The 21,187-nt window shown below is 35.7% G+C and overlaps 1 protein-coding gene and 1 non-coding gene across 2 annotated transcripts in view; one reads left to right on the top strand and one right to left on the bottom strand.

The window, feature by feature from the left end:
- The window catches only part of ARFGEF1 (ADP ribosylation factor guanine nucleotide exchange factor 1), a 126,863-nt gene that overhangs the window by 79,476 nt on the left and 26,200 nt on the right, over positions 1-21,187 (bottom strand). The window contains exons 3-8 of the mRNA XM_049781796.1: positions 20,202-20,358; positions 18,018-18,164; positions 15,694-15,873; positions 14,712-14,988; positions 8,605-8,715; positions 834-1,009 (exon numbers count right to left, since the gene is read on the bottom strand). Of these exons, the coding sequence (XP_049637753.1) occupies positions 834-1,009; positions 8,605-8,715; positions 14,712-14,988; positions 15,694-15,873; positions 18,018-18,164; positions 20,202-20,358 (1,048 nt within the window). The remainder of the gene's footprint in view (positions 1-833; positions 1,010-8,604; positions 8,716-14,711; positions 14,989-15,693; positions 15,874-18,017; positions 18,165-20,201; positions 20,359-21,187) is intronic.
- On the top strand, positions 9,796-9,899 carry LOC126021755 (U6 spliceosomal RNA). The gene has a single exon (XR_007500232.1). It is a non-coding gene; the product is annotated as a U6 spliceosomal RNA (small nuclear RNA).

Here is a 21,187-nt window from a genome sequence, read left to right as displayed (position 1 = left end):
CATACAAAAACTAGTATCCCATGTCCTAAACTAAATATTTCATCTAAAGACTTAAACTAGGCTTCTTACCATCTGTCAGTGGATGTTTTCAGTTTTTGTCCATTTTTATTTTTATCTCCTTACACAGACATACAATATTATTTTAAGACATGAAGTATGTCAGGACAAGGTCATGAAGCCCAAGAAAACTTACCTTGTGTATGAGTTACTACTATCATTATCAAAAATTATATAGACTGGGGCCGGAGCAATAACACAGTGGTAAGGCGTTTGCCTTGCAAGCATCCAATCTGGGACAGACCCCGGTTCAATTCCCAGTATCCCATATGGTCCCCCAAGCCTGCCAGGAGCGATTTCTAAACACTGAGCCTGGAGTAACCCGAGTGCTGCCGGATTTGGCCCAAAAATAAGAACAGAACAAAACAATTTACATAGGCATAAAACACCCAAAATAAAGGGTAGGGAATGATGATCATGGCTTAGCATTACTATGTTATTATTTCTACTGCAGCCCTAGATAAAAGTAAGATAAAGTTCCCTACACTTTCTGAAAGTTATTTATTTCCTGATATTATAATATTCCATATAATTTCAGTATGGAGACTGAAATTTCAGTGTAGACGGGAAATGAGACACACGCTAGAGTTGTAAATTTAACTAGCAATACACTGAAGGAATAAACTGCTTCTGTTTCTATCAGTAAAGGAAAACAAGAACATTTATATTTCTCCAAACTTATAATTTTCATTAAAAAATATTCAAAAGGCAATGGCAGTTTAGAAATTTGGAAGACTAACAGGATTCCCCCCAGTCCTATATGCCTCAATTTATACCTGAGTATCATTGGAAGAGACAGACAATCTGTCATCAGGTAAGGACGGTGTATATGCAACAGAAATTGGTGTTCCTGGAATTCCATTTGCTTGAATATTTTCACTGTCACTACCATCTTCTATAGATCCAATGTTGCCATCTGCACTTGAATTTATAGTTGTCCTTTCTCCCATATCTTCAACAACAAGAATAAAAAGGCATGCAAATATATCTGAGTTAACAGTGGCAGAAAAATCAATGTATAATAGTATGTACAAGTACTAACTTAAAGGTTAGCATATTTACTATTAAGTATGCATTTCGAATATATTCAAATAGTCTTTAGCAGCTATAGCAAAAACAAAACAAAACAAAACAAAAAAAAAAAACCCTTAACTGATAAAGGCTGCCAGGATGTAAAAAACAAGCTTACCTCTTAATTTTTTTAACCTTTAATAAACTAGGTTTGAATAAATGCTAATGCATTTGGGATGTTAAGAAGAAACTTTGCACACAGCTAACCTACATTCAATCCCCAGCTCTCCATATTGGTGCCCTGAGAACTGCCAGGAGGATTCATAAGTGTAGAGTCAGGAATTAATCCCGGAGCACTGTCATATGTACCTTACTCCCCCAAAAGAAAAAAAGCCATTGATAAAGACACATTTGGAAAATTGCATTATAAAAGTTACTGGAGAGCTCCTGGCTAAAGCCCAGAAAGTGGCTAAAGCACTTGCCTTGCAGGCAGCCAACCAAGGTACTATACCCAGTCCTATATGGTCCCCCAAACACCACCAAGAGGACAGAGCCAGGTATAATCGCCCCTTGTCTCCACCAATAAAAGCTAAAAAGAACCCCCAAATCCAGTTATGTTCACTTAACCTATGTTCACTGCAGAACTTAAAATGATAGCCAGCATATGGAAGAAATCCAAATGCCCTACAACAAATCAGTGGATAGAAACTGCAGTACATATATAATAAAGTAAAAACTATGCCAATGTAAGAAAAGATAAAATCATGCATTTTGAGGGTCGCAGAGATAGCATGGAGATAGGGTGTTTTCTTTGCATGAAGGATGGTGGTTCGAATTCCAGCATCCCATGTGGTCCCCCGAGCCTACCAGGAGCAATTTCTGAGTGTAAACCAGGAGTAATCCCTGAGTGCCGCTGGGTGTGACCCCCCCAAAAAAAATCATACATTTTGCCACAATATAAATGAAACTGGGGGTATCTTGATGGATTAAAAAAAAAAAAAAAAAAAGGACAAGTCCCAAGTAATCTCACTCATCAACATTAATGTCTATAAAGAAACAAAAATAGGGCATTGGAAAGTACCAATAACAAACCCTAGAAATTGGATTACAAAAAAGAAAATATGGGGAAGAAAGTAGGTGGGGAGGGGAATAGAAAATAATGAGGTGAACTGAAAGTAACTAAGGCACAATGACAGGAATCTTAGGCATGTTGGTGGTAATTAGGTGATGGAACTTTAGACACCAAAGCTACAAATGTCAATGCTATTATAAACATAATCTAAACCTAATTAATTTTAAAAGTTGTCAGATCATGGGCACTTTGGAGGTAATATATATTAACCCCTTATACCAGGGGTTTCAAACTCACGGCCTGTGGGCCGTTTGCGGCCCTCCGTCCAATATTTTGTGGCCCTGTCCTAGAGGAATCTTTTTTTTTGTTTTGTTTTTAGTTGTTTGGGTCACACCCCCAATGTTCAAGGCTTACTACTGACTTTACACTCAAGGATCACCCAGACTTTGCCTCCTACGGCCTCCAGGTAAATTGAGTTTGAGACCCCTGCCTTATACCATAGTTATAATAATTAATATTACTTTTTGGGTTTTTATTATTATTATTATTATCTTTATTTAAGCACCATGATTGCAAACATGTTTGTCCTTGGGTTTCATCCATAAAAAGTACAGTAATATTACTGTATTATTTTTAATGAAAAAAAACCAACAACAAAGGAACAAGAAACCAGTTGCTGAGCCAGTGATATAGCTTCAGGCTGAATGCATGCAATGCATGCAGATTCAATGCCTAGCATCAGATGGTTTTCCAAACATCAGTGAGATCAGAGCCAGGAAGCCCCTAAGGACTGCTGGGTATAGTCTCCCCTCACCCAAAAAAACAACAAAAAGAGGATCTTTAGAGGTTTTAATTATACTAATATATGATATGCTAAAAAATATTTATTAGCTTATTTTCCCTTCACATTTCAGGGTAAGGATACTCCTTTGAATCTGAGGTAAGCCAGTCATTCATAGTCAAATCCACTCTTACAACAGTGTTTTTTTCAATTTTGTGCATTGTTCACTATATATATTTTAATTACTCAACAAATATACTCAAATCTTCTCACTCCAAAAACTAAAAAAAAAAAACAAAACTTAGCATCAAAGAGATAATACAAGTTAGTTAGGTATTAGGGCATGACTAGGTCAGCTTTTGGTCCCTGCCTGGTCTCTGAGAACCACTAAGCAACTCCGGAGCTTAGAGCTGGGATCAGACCTCACAGCACCACTGGATATGGTCTACCCTCCCCCAAACAAGTAAAGCAAACCCAACTACTTTCTTAATGTCTGCCACATCTCAATGACTTCTCATTTTAGCCCTCTTTATTAAAAATTTTTGAAAAGAGGCTAGAAAAATTATATAGCAGGCAGGGAGCTTGCCTTGCATGAGACAGACTTTGGCATTCCATATGGTTCCCTGAGCACCAGGAGTAACTGAGCATTGCCAGGTGTGGCCTGAAAAAAACTATTTTTGAAAAGCAATGTTGATATTACTTTTCTTAGGAAATTCTCAACGGGAACTCAACTTTCTGAATTTATTTTTAGGTTTTTGTTGGAATCTTTACCACTTTCAAGTTAATTTCTCAGTGCCTCTATTTTCTCGTCTTAAGAAATGAACAGTAATAGAATTTAACATCCCAGTATTCAGAAAGAATACTGGAAATGAATATGTATATAAAATAATTTGGATATGCAATTAATATATGTATTATTATTTTTCCTCTACCTCTAAACATAGATGCAACTGAATCTACTAATTTACTTTCTCTTTTGATAACTTTCAAGGAAGTTACTAGAAAAATTATTAAATGCTTTAATATTTAATAGCATTAGAATGCTAAGGAGGACCTGATGAATGGCCCAATCTCCTGAAGCAATTCCTGGAATATGATACTTTTAGTTCAAGGGAAAAATCTAATAATGTTCAGTAAAGAATAAATGCAATAGGTGAACCAGAGAAGGAGCAGAGTTTTATCTTGAGTGTTCCTTTAAAATAATCCAAAGCCAGGGTTTGAGAGTTAGTACAGTGGTTAGGTTATATGTGGTGAAGCCAAGTTGAATCTCTATTGCCCTATATAGTTCTCAGACACCGCTTCAGGGTGTAATTCCTGAGCGCAGAGCCAGAAGTAACTCCTGAACACTGCCAAATGTGACTCATAACCAAAGCAAAATTAAAGTAACAATCACAACAACATTAATAATAATAGCCCAACACCTTTAAATGTAAGGGTTAAGAGTTAAAGAGTGTGTGTGATGGGGTATATGGGTCAGGGAGTAATGAATAAAAAAGCTGGGAAACCAGGTCATGTCTATCAGCAAACCTTTTATCCATAATAAAGACTTGTATTAGGGCCCTGCCTGCTAATTCAAGTGGAAATTCTATTTTTGAATTGCTTTCCTTAAGAAATATGGCAGGAGTATGAGAGATATATCTAGCTAACAGGGTGTGCTTCAATTAAAATGGAAGGAAAACAAGTTTAGTTTGGCAATGAAATGTGAGTCCTAGGCTTCTACTATTTCTACTTAACTACTGTAAATTTCAACTCTAGTTGATTATAACAACCTAAGATTCCCAGGCAAAAGCTGAATTGAATTAGGTTAGCAAGTCTGAAGAAAAGTCTCCACAATCTAAAATATATAAATGCTCACAAGGCATTTATCTTAGCCATCCCTTGACATCACTGTAGGTTAACAAGGGGTAAGCGAAATAGGCATAGGCAGCCCAGAAAGAATTAAGTCACATCTGGTCAAGGGAGACATCTGCTTTCTACTACTTCTCAACCTGAACATGCATTGTGTCTTAGACTGCCATCACAAGAGACACTCGAGAGAAAGGCCACTTAAGAAATAAAAGAGAAGCAAATAAAGGGGCTAGGCAGATATCTTAAAGGGCTAAAACACAGACTTACTTTTTTAGGTTTTGAGTCACATCCAGTAATACTTAGGGGTCACTCCTGGCTCTACATTGAGAAATTACTCCTGGCAGTGCTTGAGGGACCTTATGAGATGCCAAGGATCAAAACTAGGTGGGGCAAGTATAAGTTAAGTGCATTTCTCACTATACTATCTCTCCAATCCTGTAGAACAAACTTTTTGCTTGTTGGAGCCCCTAGTTTGATGCCTGATCCATATCACCTCTCATCAGTGATGTGCCCCTGGTAGCTCCAGCACTGATCAGGGTTGCAGAGCAGTCTCACTGGGAGTGGTCTTTAGCATTCAAGCACTGTGGGGAGGTTTCCCCAATCAAACCATAATAGAAATACTGACAATTACTCAGAGAGCTCTTTATATATTGAAGAAATGTAATTTTGCTATATAAAGTCTACAGCTCAAATAAAAAGGATGGTTGAGAATTTAGCTTAAGGGTAAAGTCTCTCATGTTTCAGGCCCTACATTTGATACCTGACACTGCAAAATAAAAAAATTAAAATAAAAACCAAGTTCACCAATATGAGCACAGTTTCCTGATTTTATAACGAAAATTGTTCTAGTTTCTGCTTTTAATGTTATTTGAAAAAATGCTGTGTCAATAAACTCAAGCAAAGTACTATGAAAGAAAGGGAAAGAGTGGGGCTCTGACACAAAAGTGTATTTACTGAAAAGGAGTTCAAGTACCTGCCTCACATCAATCCAACAGACCCTTGAAATCCATGGCACCATGTGAAGACCCCTGGCCACCAAGACTCACCCTTGAGCAGAGTCGGGAATTGCCCCAGCACCAAGGGACCAAAAACAAACAACAAAAAAATATCTACAGAGGGGCCAGAGTGGTAGCACACTGGTATTTGTCTCCCACGCAGATGGAGGTAGGTTCAATTCCGGCTTCCCATAGCCAGGAGCGATGTCTGAGTGTAACTCCTGAGCGCAGTCAGGTGTGGCCCCCTCCAAAAAAAGGTATCTAAAGGAATAGGAGCCATAGCATAATGCAAGTGGCCAACCCGGGTTCAATCCCGAGCATCCCATATGGTCCTCAGAGCCTGCCAGGAGTGATTTCTGAATGCAGAGATTGGAGTAACCCCTGAGCACTCCTGGACATGGCTCAAAAACCAAAAAGTTAATAAATAAATAAATAAATAAATAAATAAATAAGTAGTTAAAAGTCTTTGAAGACTATAAAGGCAATAAAGTCATGTTAAGATATTCAACAAATATAGAATGTGAGATATAAAAGAAAGGTAAATAATAATAGTAATAATAATAATAATAGAAAAATCATCAAAATGATTTAAAAAAAAATCCAACAGCTATTCTTAACTTAAAAAAGAACATCACGAACAACTCTAAACCAGTGTTTAAATAAAATTTAATTAAAATAAATTCTAACAAGAAATTAAATTGCAGAAGAAATAAAAAGTGTTAAAGCATACATAGGTTAACACAATAATATACATGCACCACATGATAGAACTGTCTTTAAAATAAACTTTAATTTTTTTTTTTTTTTTTTTTTGGTTTTTGGGCCACACCCGGCGGTGCTCAGGGGTTACTCCTGGCTGTCTGCTCAGAAATAGCTCCTGGCAGGCACGGGGGACCATGTGGGACACCCGGATTTGAACCAACCACCTTTGGTCCTGGATCGGCTGCTTGCAAGGCAAACGCCGCTGTGCTATCTCTCCGGGCCCAAACTTTAATTTTTTTAAAATACCTAACAAAAACGTATCTTCTAATGTGGTGAAACATAGTAATATGATCGAAACAAAATGAGAATTCCTTACTATCATTTAGACTATTCTTTTATTTATTTTTTAAACTTTATTAATTTATTAGTTAATTGGTTGTTGGGCCACACCCAACTGTGCGCAGGGATTTCTGCACTCAGAAATCGCCCCTGGCAGGCTGGGGGACCAAATGGGTGCCAGAATCAAACCAGGTCCCTCCTGAGTCAGCCACATGCAAGGCAAATGTCCTACCACTGTGCTATATCTTCAGCCCTATTCAACATTTTTTAATAGTTCTGTCCGATATTATATAGCAAAATTAAAAGTATAAAAATGAGTTTCAAAAAGGACAAAACATTATTCACTTAGAAAAACTCAAGACAGTCAAATAAAAATCATTTAGAAATAATCTAAAAGCCCAAAGAAGCAAAATATACATTAAATATCAAAATCTAGTGTTTTTTCTATATTCTAAGTATGTTAGGAAGTAGAAAAAGAAAAATATTATCAATGAAAATACTATCAAACTAAAAAAATACAGAAATAAGGTAAGAGGCAATATGCAATAATTAAAAGAAAATAAAATTTTATAAGAGATTTTATATTAGCCTTTATATTTAACTAAACAAACATGTTTGTGAGTATGATTCCATGATGCAAAAACTATCCTCCAAGTAGCTTATAATACCACACAATTCCAATATAATAAAATGGCTTTTTTAACTTAATGAAATGATTCTAAAGTCATGTAGAAAAACACAAAAACTAGTAAGGGGTTTTACATTATAAAGTCAAATTTTACTATCAAGTTAAAACATTTTAAACACTAGCTAGGAAAAAAATTCATTTAACTAAAGAAAATTCAAGCAGAACCACTAAGAAAAAAATCAGTACTTCAATTGGACAAGAAAAAGATTATAATATATAATTAGTTTAGAACCTCAAACCATACAGAAAAATTAAATATTTCAATTCAGAGAATAAATATAAAGCATTGGAATAATGAAAGTACAAACATAATTAAACATTTCTACAATTTATAATCCCCAGCTGAAAAAAATCTAAGTAAAAATTCATAAGAAAAACACTTTTTTATTTTAAAAGGAACACAGACAGAGCTTAATAATGCTTAGGGCCACCAAGGCCACATGCAGGAGTGCTAGGGCATCATTCAGTGCTAAGCATCAAATTTTTGGAGGGAAGGAACATCCTCAGCTATGCTCAGGGTTTGTTCCTACTTCTGGGGCTGTTCTTGGCAATGCACGGCCACCATCCCTCACATACACACACACACAAAAAAGCATTGCATCATTATAATCTGAGTAATGTTAGCACAAGTCTCACATTCTTCTCTCTTAATAGGATAGTCTAAAAATACATGTAATTGCAAAAACAAACAAAAAAACTCAACAAACCAAATTTCCCAATAAGAATACACCTTGAATTTTAGTAAGTCAAAATTACGTCAGTGATGGCTTTTATTGCTTAAACCCAGGTTTTCATTATGAAAAAGAGATACAAATAGGAAATGCAGAAGATGAAGAAAAACCTTACACTGATTATGAACTGGAACTATCAATTCAAAAATGGGAGGACTGGTTTTGGTTTTCTTTCTTCTTTTTTTTTGGTGGGGGGGACACATGTGTCATGCTGAGTATTGAATCCTGGTCAACCACAATACAAAGCAAGAGATGTATATAGCCACTATACTATCTATTCAGCACAAAGGCTTTTTTTTTCATACATTATAAAAGTAGTCTCCATATTCAGAAGAAATATCATGAGAAAGAATAAACTAATATTAAAGCAAATACGCTACCTCCAACGATGATGTTCACCATTTCTTCTACAATGCTCTGTACAATGTCTTGTGGCTTTTCCTCACAGTCATGGTTTTCTCCATCATACAATATATCATGTTTAGATAGTGCTTTAAAAGAAAATATTTTTAAACATTTAACTTTTTAGATAAATTTCTCTAAATAAAACTTTCTTAAAAATTTAAGAAAAATCAATTATCTTAGCTAGAATATATTAAACCTTCAAAATTTATAACTAAACCAAATTTTAAAATCATTCATAAATCCAAGTTAATGTGATTGATTATTCATTTGACAAGCTATTAAAATTATTTTATTAATCAACTGAAGTGTTCTACATTATCCACCTAAGAATCAAAGTTTTTAATAGTATTTGGGAAAATAAAAACATTTTAAATATCTCACACACTTTTCAAACCATATACCAAATGTAGTTTAACTTGATTTGATTAATCAATATCAAATCCATTTGTTTAAATAATAAGGGTTGCTCCTGGTGTTGTTGTGAGACAGGTGGTTGACACGTGGTATATCAAGGGTCAAACTCAGAGCCTCATACATACTGGACATGTAGTCTACCACCTGAGCCATTTCCCTGACCCAACAATTCCATAATTGTGCACTAAGACAGAGATGTTCTTAATAAAAAAGAGACGGGGCTATGTGATTCATCATCAGTGTTTTTCAGTCCTGCCTTTCCCCACTCCCCAACCATTATTTCCATATAAAATCAAATTTAGTAATTTGTTTCCCAAGTTAAATTTAAGCAAAACAAATATAATGGTCATTTAAAACTTAAACACAGCATAAGAGAATTTGATTGGATTTGACATTTCTGTTACTTTGTGTAAATAATTGCAGATAAAAATAAGACATGTTCCCAAAAAAGACATCTGTGTTCTTATGTGCATTGCAGTACTATTCACAATAGCCAAAACTGGAAATAAACCAAGTGCCCAAACTCAGATGATGGATAAAAAACTATGATACAAATACACAATGGAATACTATTAAGCCACAAGAAAGGATGTCATACAATTTGCTTCTATGTGAATGAGCTGAGAGTATCAGGATAAAGTTAGTCAGAGAGAGAGACACACACAAGCATGATCTCTCTCTCATGCAGTCTAAAGAAACTTCATAGGGGAATACAAAAGCCCAAAGCAATAGAAGCAAAGAGCAGGAACCGAGAACTCACTTCTGCAGCACATATACTGAAATTGGAATGATACAGAGATTAGTATGGCCCCTGCACAATGATGACACACAAATTTGTGAAGCATTCCATAAAAAAGAGAGGGGGGGGGGAAAGAACTGGTCTTCAGTAGGAAGTTTGCCACTGGGATAAAGGTAGGAGTATACTTATGAATAAATTAGGGACAGCAATTCTAGGACAATGATAGAGAGGAAAAGTTCCTACCACAGAGGCAGGCTTGGGAAGATGGGAGGAAAATTAGGGACATTGGTAGATAACTGTAACTCTGTAATTCACTGATTCAATTTTTAAAAAATGCATTAAAAATAAAGGGCATGCTGGGGCTAGCATGCTAGCTCAAAGGTGCAGTACCTGACATATATATATATAGGGTTTGATTCCTGGCAGCACCAATAAACATGTAAAATAGAGCATCCAGAGCATCTTTAAAGACTAAATCTCTCAGGAAGGCCCAGTATTTTAGATTGTTTTGGGATCTGGAATTTTGTTACAGGAGCCAGGAAGGCCCAGTATTTTAGATTGTTTTGGGATCTGGAATTTTGTTACAGGAGCCACTGTCCAACACAAATTGTCATCAGATTATTTATTAGTTGATAGTGTTGGTGGTCTATAACCTCAGTCAACTCACTACAAGAACACTATGAGAATGTGGTCCACTAAAACCTATTCCCCTAGTTCTTAACGGTCCCAATCTACTATTTGCCTCATTCTACAAATTAAAATGCTGCATGTGAGATTAGAAGCAGTTTAAGTGCATAAACTTTTGCTGCTGTTGCTTTTGTGCCATACCCTTTTTGCTTAGTGCTTAGGACTTAGTCCTGGCTCTACATGCTCATGGATCACTTCTTAAACATGGCTCAAGGGAACATACAGGGTGCTGAGGATCAAATCAGGTTGGGCACAAGCAAGGCAAGCACCTACCTGCTGTATAATTTTTCCAGCCCATTATTTTAGTCCAAACATACACTGTCAACTCCAGTGGACCATCAAGTGTGACCCCCAAAATAAATAAAATACAAATACAAAGGTATGTAAATTTTTCTGTGGTAAATATAAATGTCTCTGCTACAATTTTTATAGCATTAATTCTGTCGTACTTGGGGATCAACCCCAGAAGCTCAAGAAGACTCAAATCCAGTTCTATCATTGGATTATATACACAGTTCAGCACAATTCATGCTCTTATACTGGTGTCAGGGATCAAGGTCTCACACATACTGAGTTACATCCCCTTATACCATTAGAAGGGTGGGTATCATAGCCAGAAATGCTTAAGGGTTACTCCTGGCATAGTGTTCAGGGAACCATACAGTACATGGGGTTTAACCTGGGACTCCAGCCTTTGACTTCTTTCCTCAAGCTGCTCATATCATCTGTTGTTGTTGTTTTTTTTTTTTTTTGGGGGGGGGTAGAGGGGTTTACACCCAGTTGTACTCAGGTTTACTCCTGGATCTGCGCTCAGGAATCACTTCTGGCAGGCTTGAGGGCAATAGGGGATGCTAGAAATCAAACCCAGGTCAGCCGCATAAAAGGCAAAAGCCCTACTCTCTGTGCTATCAGTCCGGCTCTGCTCATACCATTCTTAAACTTTGCATTTCTCTAGCTGATAAATTTACTTGGAATCTAATATAATTAAATATACATGCTCAAAATATATAGTAAAAATTTGTCCTAGTAATCAATTCTCAGATAAATTATCTGCATATAGATCAGTGTGAATATTTATTATAAATAGAAAATAAATATGATGTACAATGAATTTACTATGTACAAATTCCCATACTGGCAAATGTAATTCAAAATAAACTAAAGATCATGTGGAAAATAATTAATGAATTGTATGTAAAAGAATTTACTAAGTACAAATTCACATACTGGCAAACTTGACTCAAAATAAACTAAAGATCATATGGAAAATAATTAATGAATTGTATGTAAAAGAATTTAGTACATACAAATTCATATACTGGCATACTTGACTCAAAATAAAATACTAAAGACAATGCTTTCTTTATCAATCGTTTCTTACTGAAAGAAAATACCCTTAAAGACAAAATAATTTAGGATATCTCAAGTGATAGCTCTCAAGTGATACCTCATGTATCTATCTTTCACATAGTTGGATCACAGCCCATGATTCTTCCTTTAGAAAACCTTCTATTGAGAAATATAAAAAATATTCTTTTAGGGGTGAGGCAAGAGCAGCAGTGCTTCGTGACTGTACACAGTATTCCCATAGTAAAAGCAAGCATTCCAGCCCTTTGAACTGATCCTCCCTGACCCAGAAACCCCCCTATATATTTAGCTAGTCAACTCCTAACCTATCCATCAAGATTCAATTAAAATAATATTACCATCTCTATAAAACTATTTTCTAACTCTGAGATTATACAATTACCTTGAGCAAGTAGCTTTCATGGTAATTACCACATTATACCTCATTTATTAGGAGAGCACAAACACCTTAAGATCTATGAATCTTTCTCCAACAGCTTTTTGACTCCAAGTCCCAGCAAAGTGTCTAGGACACAGTGTAACAAATGAATGTTTTCTAAAAAAGTCTAAGTTTTGTTTTAGACATTAGCCCTTTAAATCAGCCCCTTTGTAAGTGTAGTGAAAGCAGAGGAAATTTTGGCAAGAGCAGGCTAGAGAAAAGTAAATCATAAGAGCAGTAAAGAATAAAATCTATTTTTATTAAATACTGAAAAGTATTTTTATTCTTTGTGTGTGTGGGGGGGCACATCAGCAATGCTCAGGGGTTACTACTGGCTCTATGTTCAGAAACCGCTCCTGGCAGGCTCAGGGGACCACAAGGGACAACAGGGGATGCCAGGAATCGCAAGGCAATTATCTCTCCGGCCAAAAGATTGACAGTATTTTCTTAAAGACTATAAATGCTTGGCTTATCGAAATTATCCCTTGTAAACTAATAGAATCATTATAGGGCTGAGGAGATATTCAAAGGGGCTGGATGGAGCACATGCCATACATGAGCTAGGACATCAATATGATCAGGGGTGGAAAAAATAATGGGGAGTAGAACGAACAGGTCAATGGACTGAGAACATGCTTTGCAAGCAGGAGACCCAAGTTTAATATCAGACTTTTTTTCTCATCCATGAGCACTGCCAAAAGCAACCTGTGAGCAAAGCTGGGAGTAACCAATTCCTGAGCATTGCTAGAAGTGACCCAAAACTGAATAGAACCATAAATACAATTTATAGAGAATGATTAGTTGCTTTTAGGTGTTCAAAATCAGCCTGGATGATCAGACATTTTATAAATGAGGAATAATGTGGAGCCAGAGCAATAGTGCAGCAGGTTAGATACTTCCCTACCCAAGACTAACTCAGGTTTAATTTCATATGGTTCCTGGAATTCCACCAGTAGTAATCTCCCCATGCACAGAAACAAGAGTAAGCCTAGGTGCTTTGTTAGACGTACTTCTACTAAGGAAAGTTAGGAAATACTTTTGGGTGATACTATTTAAGCTGAATATTAATGGACGGGCACAAGAGCTGCCTACCATAAAAATACAGAAAAATACCCAGGACCAGAAAAAAATACCCAGGACCAGAAAGATGACTCAAAGAACTGGAGTGCATGTTCACAAGAGAGAGCCCTGTGTTTAAGACCTGGCAATGTGCACAAGTCCCCTCAGCATGGTCAGGTGTGCCCACCATATCCAAAATAACAACAACCACTACCACAAAATCAAGAGCTAAAAATAGCCTGGAGCCAGGAATAACCCCTGAGCACTGCCAGGTGTGACCCAAAAACCAAAAAAAAAAAAAATATATATATATATATATCATAATAGCCTTTTCCAAGAATTCAGTCTATTGAATATGGTTCAATGGTAGACAGTATCTTGCACATGAGACTCTGGGTTCACTACCTTAGGGCTGAAGAGGACACAACACAAAATTTCCACACAATTCAGATTAATTAGGACACAATTATTCTACTTCTAACCCACTGGATAGACAACAGAATTAGCATTATTTTTTTTTTTTTATAACAAGCAACGAAAGAACAAAGGGAACTTTCTGGTAGTTTCATAGAGCAGTCAAATCTGAGCATAATGTTAAGCTAGAAAATTATTTCATGTGATTATTTTTACAGAGTTGCATATTTATAAAATATATGTAACTCATTTTGTAGTATGTAACCTTTTCTTTATGAATGTCCTTAGGAAAAAATACTGTTAGAAAAATCTCAATTTTTGTGATTATTACACACTAGGATATAAAAATAAATGTTTATCAGTTGGCTGATTTTCACTATTAATTAAATCAAATTAATTTAAATTAGTATTTTCATTAATTAATAAAACCATTATTTCTTGAATATATTTATTTGTTCGTTTGGGGCTTTGGATCACATCCCGTGGCGCTCTATTCCTGGTTGTGCTCAGAAATTACTCCAGTCTCAGGGGGACCATTTGGGATTCCAGGGGTTGAACCTGGGTCGGTCACATTCAATTGCTCTGGCCCTAATTCCCTAATTTTTACATTATAAATCTTCAAGAATAAATCTCACTTGTCAAGTAATTTTAAGAAAAAATAAATTTTTATACTTTTGTTACATATATTATCCTCTTTAGAACAATACAATCTCCTCAAAAGCAAGTCTACAAACTACAATGTTCACAAGATGCTAATAAATACACAGTATCATTAGTAAATATCTTGTGGGTTGAACTAAAATAAAATTTTTACTCTTAGGATGAAAAAAGTCCACAATTAAACAACATGTCAGGTGTCTACCATTATGTATCATTACTCTCCACATTAACAAAAAACACTTCTGATGATTCCTTTACCACCCCCACACACACACCTTCACACACACACACTGAAAAACCCAATAACCCCTTCTCAAGATTACTTTCAGCTGCTGTTGCCTGATCAGCTTCAGTCTGTTCATTTTCTGCACTGGAAATATCAGATCCATTTTCATGTTCTATATCATCCTGAAGGCTTTTATTCACATCATTTGTATGGGGGCCAAGGTCCCCTTCATGTTCTTGGGGTATATTATCAACAGTCTGAGGTGGCAAATATCTAAGTTGAGGTGATTCAGGCTCATGATGGCTTACTGGAGATTGCAACAGATGCTGCTGCTGTCGATGACGTTCTTTTTCCATTTGTTTGGCTTCCTGCAACTGGAAGGGAACAAAAAGCAAATACCAGTATTAGTAAAAAATATATATACTAGTAAAATTGATATGCTATATGCTTATACATTCTTTATATGCCACTATGTTTCTGAGACTTAAAAATTACGGTCCATCAAAAATAAAGAACTAAAATATACTGAGGAAACAAAAACTGAGAATACTTTCATTATATATCCTCTTAACAACTTTGTTTCAAAGATGTAACTTTGCCTAGGAAAAGCTAAAATATTCTAATAGCACTAGAATAATTTGACTGTCAATAATAATAGACTTACTGCAATCAAATGAAATCTTAACTAAGAGGAATAAAAGTGGATGGGAGAATAAACACATATACATTCACTTTTATACATAAAAACATAAGGTACAGAAAAACATATGAAAAACCAGTAATCAAGTAAGTCAGAAAGTAACAAGAAACAATTTGTGGGAGGAAGTTTTTTAGGTATCTACACTCCTATAGCATCTTATGTTCTGTGTCAAATGTCTTAACTTAAAATATAATCACCCTTATAAATGAAACTGCTAAAAGTACATAAATATTTGCCTTCTCAGTCATCTAATAAAAATGGAAAAACTGTGTCCATTAGTGATGAAATTTCTTGTTTCCTATAACTAATGAAAATTATTTTCACAGAATATATTCTGCACAGTAAATATTTTACAAGCTTTTTTGTCTTTAATACTTACTGCTTGGTTTTCCATGCGAGCAAAAATAACATTTAGCATCTGAGTAAGAGTAGCTTTGGCTGTTGTTTGATTGATTAAATTTTTGCTTGCTAGATAGATATTGTAACATGTTCTCACAGCTTGCAGTACTGTTCCTTCATGGATTTCTATGTGTTGAGATGTAACTGCAGTAAGTAAAGCCTTTTAAGAAAAAGAAAAGAAAGGTAATTTTCTATGTCCAATTTCACCACAAAAATATGAACATATATTTTTTAATATTAGAATTAAGACTTTCTGACACCATTTCCACTCTAATACAGTGTACAGGCAAAACTTAGAGATACTGTGGGACACGTGTACATAGAATTTCTGCTTGTACTGATTATGTCAACTGTTAAAATAATTTATTTTCTTCCTGGTTCTACTTTCCACATATTTCTCCTAACTCAGACACTGAAATACCATTCAATTTGTTAACTTGTCTTAAGTTGTTACATTGCAATAGAAATGTTATTTTTAATTTGTTAAAATGCTTAACATCAAAACATTCACACCAGAGAAGTTAAGACATGTCCACAGCAGAAGTTCTTTTATGGAAGCAATTCTGACAAACATATCCTATAAAGTATATGTATTGCCTGAGACACAGTTATGCCTTATAGAATATTCAGAAATTAAATGGACAACTTTGGAACTTACATATGTCTTACTTTGTTTTCTGAGAACATTTTTATAGACAAAATACAGTACATGGTGTATTAGATAAAATATAGGAGCTATTTATTAAGATGTTTATAAGTGTTCTATAGGAAAGCAATAAAATAACCCTCAGGTAGATATTCTGATGGAAAATGTAAAAAATTTACACTTATAGTCTATCACTAATTTCAAAAAGGAGTCATATCTTTTGTTATCATTGTATTATACATTGCTAAGTAGAATAAGCACTGAGTGTTCTGCCCCTGAAAGCTCATAAGATCAGAGCCACAAAAGTAAGCTCTGAACACCACTGGGTGTGACTCAAAAAAACAAAACAAACAAAAATAATCAACATCTATAACAGATCAAATATATATCTGAATGCTTTTTCTTTCAAATATTTTAATGAGGGACCAGAGCAATAGTACAGCAGATAGGGTGCTTGCCTTGCATGTGGCCAACTGGCATTGCATATAGTTCCTCTTTCCCCACCAAGAGTGATCTCTGAGCCTAGATTCAGAAGGCAAACTTCCGGTAAAGCCGAGTGTGGTCCCAAAACACAAATAGTTTAGTTGTAAAATTTTAAATGATCTTAATCACCTATGTTATAGCACAAGGACCAAGGTTTGTTGGATCCAGAAAATGGGTTGTTATCCAGAATATGGATAACAAATCAAACAGTAAGGCAATTATACAAGTAGACCACAGTGAAGAATGGGTCAAAAGGAAAGAACACAAAAGGTTCCCAACAGTAAAGAAGAAATCAGCATCACCATAAAACCTCCAAATCAGTGGTTTTCAACCTTTTTAAACCTGTAGTCTGGCACAGTCCATTGAACAGTGGTTGAAAAGCAGTATTTCACATGACAGCTAGAGCTAAGATGAAATTTGTATGATAAATGTGACAGGAACTAGAATTTTTGAAAATTCTGGGGCCCATGTTTCAGAGTTCAAAACAAAGAATTTGAACTAATCTTCCAAAGAGCAAAGTAAGTAACAAAATACTTTAATATGGAGGTCTAAAAGCACTCAAATGACATTTATAATAGGTGGAAAGCATATAAAATAACCTTCCAAAATCCATTTTAATAAAAATAAAGTCTTGGGGCATTTTTGATAGTGCTCAGGTGTCTATATGAACTGTGGGGAATGACACAGACAGTCCAAGATTTCTGCATGTATAGCAAACACTTCAGTCCTTTCAGCCATCTCTCTACGGCAAGGGTCTTAAACTCGCGGCCTGCGGGCCGTTTGCAGCCCTCCGGACAACATTTTGTGGCCCGCAGCCGGCCTTCAAATATCGCAATATTTGCGATTATTCACTTACCGAATAATCGCAATAAAAATCACATTAGTAAGAAAAAAATCGCATTAAACATTCGCATACCCCAAGCAGTTCCGTTCGGGGTATGCAAATGTTTAATGCGATTTTTTTGCGACTTTTTTCTTACTAATGCGATTTTTTATTGCGAATATTCGGTAAGCAAAATCCCTTATTCGGCCCTGCTTCACCCCAACTTTGCCTCCTGTGACTCCCAGCTAAATTGAGTTTGAGACCCCTGCTCTACGGTCTACCATTTTCAGGGTAAAAGGCTTCTAATGGTAAAATAGACTATCCATAAAATTTCACCTATGCAACTAATTACCTTTATTATCTGTAACTGAACACCTTCATCTGTTTGAGGACCTTGGAAACAGCCACAAATTGTTTCAATAATTCTATCAATTAATTTTTTGCCTGGTGTTGTACTATCTGGAGCATTGCCAGTCAGGTGTCCATAAGCAATAAGTTTCTGAAAAGGAAAAATAAAGATTCTAATTAAGCTCATACACTAATTAAATATGTATTAAATATAAAAGATTTAAACATTAAGGTGTGATCAAAGCCAAAACAACACCAATTTTTCCTAAACTTAACTATAACTTTTACACTTTCACTAAGCCTAAAAACACACAGCAATTATAAAATCCTTAAGCAAAGACTACATAATGATTATGTACATTATGTACATAATGATTATGAGATTAGCTGGCTATTTTCTATCTTGACATTAAAAAATCTCAAATGTTTAAGTAATCCCAAATTTCCTTATAAATCAAATCTGTTTATATGTATATAGCCCAATTTCTATATAATATTTGCAATAAACATGGATTTGTTCTTTTATCACTACCATTACATTCCTAAAAGAAAGGTCTTTTTTTATTTTTTGGTTTTTTTTTGGGGGGGGGGCGGGCATACCTGGTGACACTCAGGGTTTACTCCTGGCTACACACTCAGAAATTGCTCCTGGCTTGGGGGACCATATGGGAAGCCAGAGAATCAAACCACAGTCCGTCATAAGTTAGCACATGCAAGGCAAATGTCCTACCGCTTGCGCCACCACTCCAGCCCTAGAAAGGTCTTTTTTTAAAAATTAACTTTTTATTGAATCACTGTGAATTCAAAGTTATTCATGATTGGGTTTTGGACTACAATGCTCCAACACCAATTCCTTTACTAGTGTCTACTTCCCTCCATCAGTGTGTCCCTAGTTTCCCTACCACACCCAAGCCTGCGTCTAGGGCAAACACTCTTTTTATTTTTCCTACCAGGCAGAGTGCTTTACAATACTGTTACTGCTACGGTATCATTCATATCACATGACCTCCTTTCAGCAACCAGTCCTTGTCCAGTGACCACTTTTCTTTGTCATTGTTTTAGTGCTTCCTTCCTTGATCTGGCTCCACCAACCCACAATATCAAGCTAAGAAAGTTCTTAAAACATTATAATTTTAATTTTCCAGGGAAAACAAAGTCACAAACCAAATAATATTAAAACTAATATTGGTAAGGTATTTTCCTAGTCACTGTGTGGTTAAAATAGGCACAATCTTCAGTGAGAATACGTGAAGAGAACTTCTCTAAATTAAGGTTTATCTTGAACATCTAAAGGATCCTATATAAGTGCATAAATATGTATATAAATCAAAATAAAAGATTTAGGGCCCGGCGAGATCGCACAGCGGCGTTTGCCTTGCAAGCAGCAGATCCAGGACCTAAGGTGGTTGGTTCAAATCCCGGTGTCCCATATGGTCCCCTGTGCCTGCCAGGGGCTATTTCTGAGCAGATGCCAGGAGTAACCCCTGAGCACCGCCGGGTATGGCCCAAAAACAAAAACAAAAACAAATAAAAGATTTAATTAATTTTTCCTACATAAATATTAGGGCTAAAATATAGAAGTAATATACATAGTATAGTACTAAAAGTACTGTAAGTACTAAGATGCTGATATTAATCTTTACCTACATAAGATAGTAGGCATGTTATTTAAAATGAGAATATTTAAGATTCATCAACATGGGGGCTGGAGCAATAGCACAGCGGAAGGCATTTGTCTTGCATGAGGCCAACCCAGGATGGACCTGGATTCGATCCCTGGCAACCCATATGGTCACCTGAGCCTGCCAGGAGCAATTTCTGAGTGCAAAGCCATGAGTAACGCCTGAGCACCACCAGGTATGGCCCCACACAAAAACAAAACAATCATCATGTATACAGATATTAAAATTACTGTAATTCACTAAAGAAAAAAAAGAAATCAAACTTCTCATTACTGACCACCTTGCTTAAAAGTTTTTTTCACAAAACTAGTAATTGTTTCTATCATTAAATAAGAAACACCTTTCTGTAGTATTATGTTTTATCTTGAATATTACTAACCACTGATTACTTACCACAAAAAGAATATTAAATACTTTCATGGAATATCCGTGAATCATTGCAATATTTTAGAAACCCATTCAAGGTTTTACATAGACAGTTTTATATACAGCTGTAGTATACATACCTGTAAACAATCTAGAGAAGTGCTAACTATGCGGGGGCATCTGGACTGGCATGCCAGTTCAAAAGGTAAGAAGTACTTGTCTGCTTCAATAAAATTTGTCTTTGATTTCACTGGTGGGAGAGTGCCTGATCCAGCTTTTGTTTCTCCATGAGGAGGGCTAGAAAGAAAAGAGTCTGATTAGAATATTACATTATTATAATGATGATGAACTCACAGAAAGCCACAAAATTTCAGTTCTGAAAGAAACTTTGATTTAAAAAAAAAAAATCAGTCTATACATCTCCCTATATTTCCAGAGGAAACCAAAGGAAGAAGTGATTTACTACAGGTCAGAGTGATTGGCCAAAACTATAACTAAACATAGGACAGCATGTATTCCTTCCAAAAATGTCAGATACTTTCATCATATAAATATTTCATTTCTACTTAATAAATTAATATGATATTTTAAAAAGCAATCATCTGGGAGATGATAACACATCAGTAGGGCAGCTTGTCATGCACACAGCTAACCCAGGGCAGATTGTGGTTTGAATCCCAGCATCCCATATGGACCTCCAAGCCTGCCAGGAGTGATTTCTGAGTGCAGAGCCAGGAGTAACCCCTGAGCATCTCCGGGTGTGACCCAAAAAAACCAAAAGAAAAAAAAGAGTCAATCATCTTTCTACTGTCCTTAAGTCTAAAAAAATTAACACCAGAAAGAAAACTCCCAAAGGGCCTATGCTTTGCATATGGGTGCACAAGTGGGATCCCCAACACTGTATGGTCTCCTGAGCCAGTATTGAGCACTATGTTCAGCACAGTCCCCAAGCACAGCTATCTGTGACCAAAAACCAAAAACCAACCCTCCTTCATACCCCCCAAAAGAACAACACTGTCAAAAAAAAAAAAAAGAAAATCACAGTATCTCTAAATGATTATTTTTCAGCAAATGTTTAAAAATATCTATATACTTTATAACATATATTTATTTAAAAAGTATGCTT

This window comes from Suncus etruscus, chromosome 10 (genome assembly GCF_024139225.1).
Source record: "Suncus etruscus isolate mSunEtr1 chromosome 10, mSunEtr1.pri.cur, whole genome shotgun sequence".
NCBI lineage: Eukaryota > Metazoa > Chordata > Mammalia > Eulipotyphla > Soricidae > Suncus > Suncus etruscus.
Note: the sequence above shows the minus strand (reverse complement) of the source record. Positions and strands in the feature narration are given on the sequence as shown.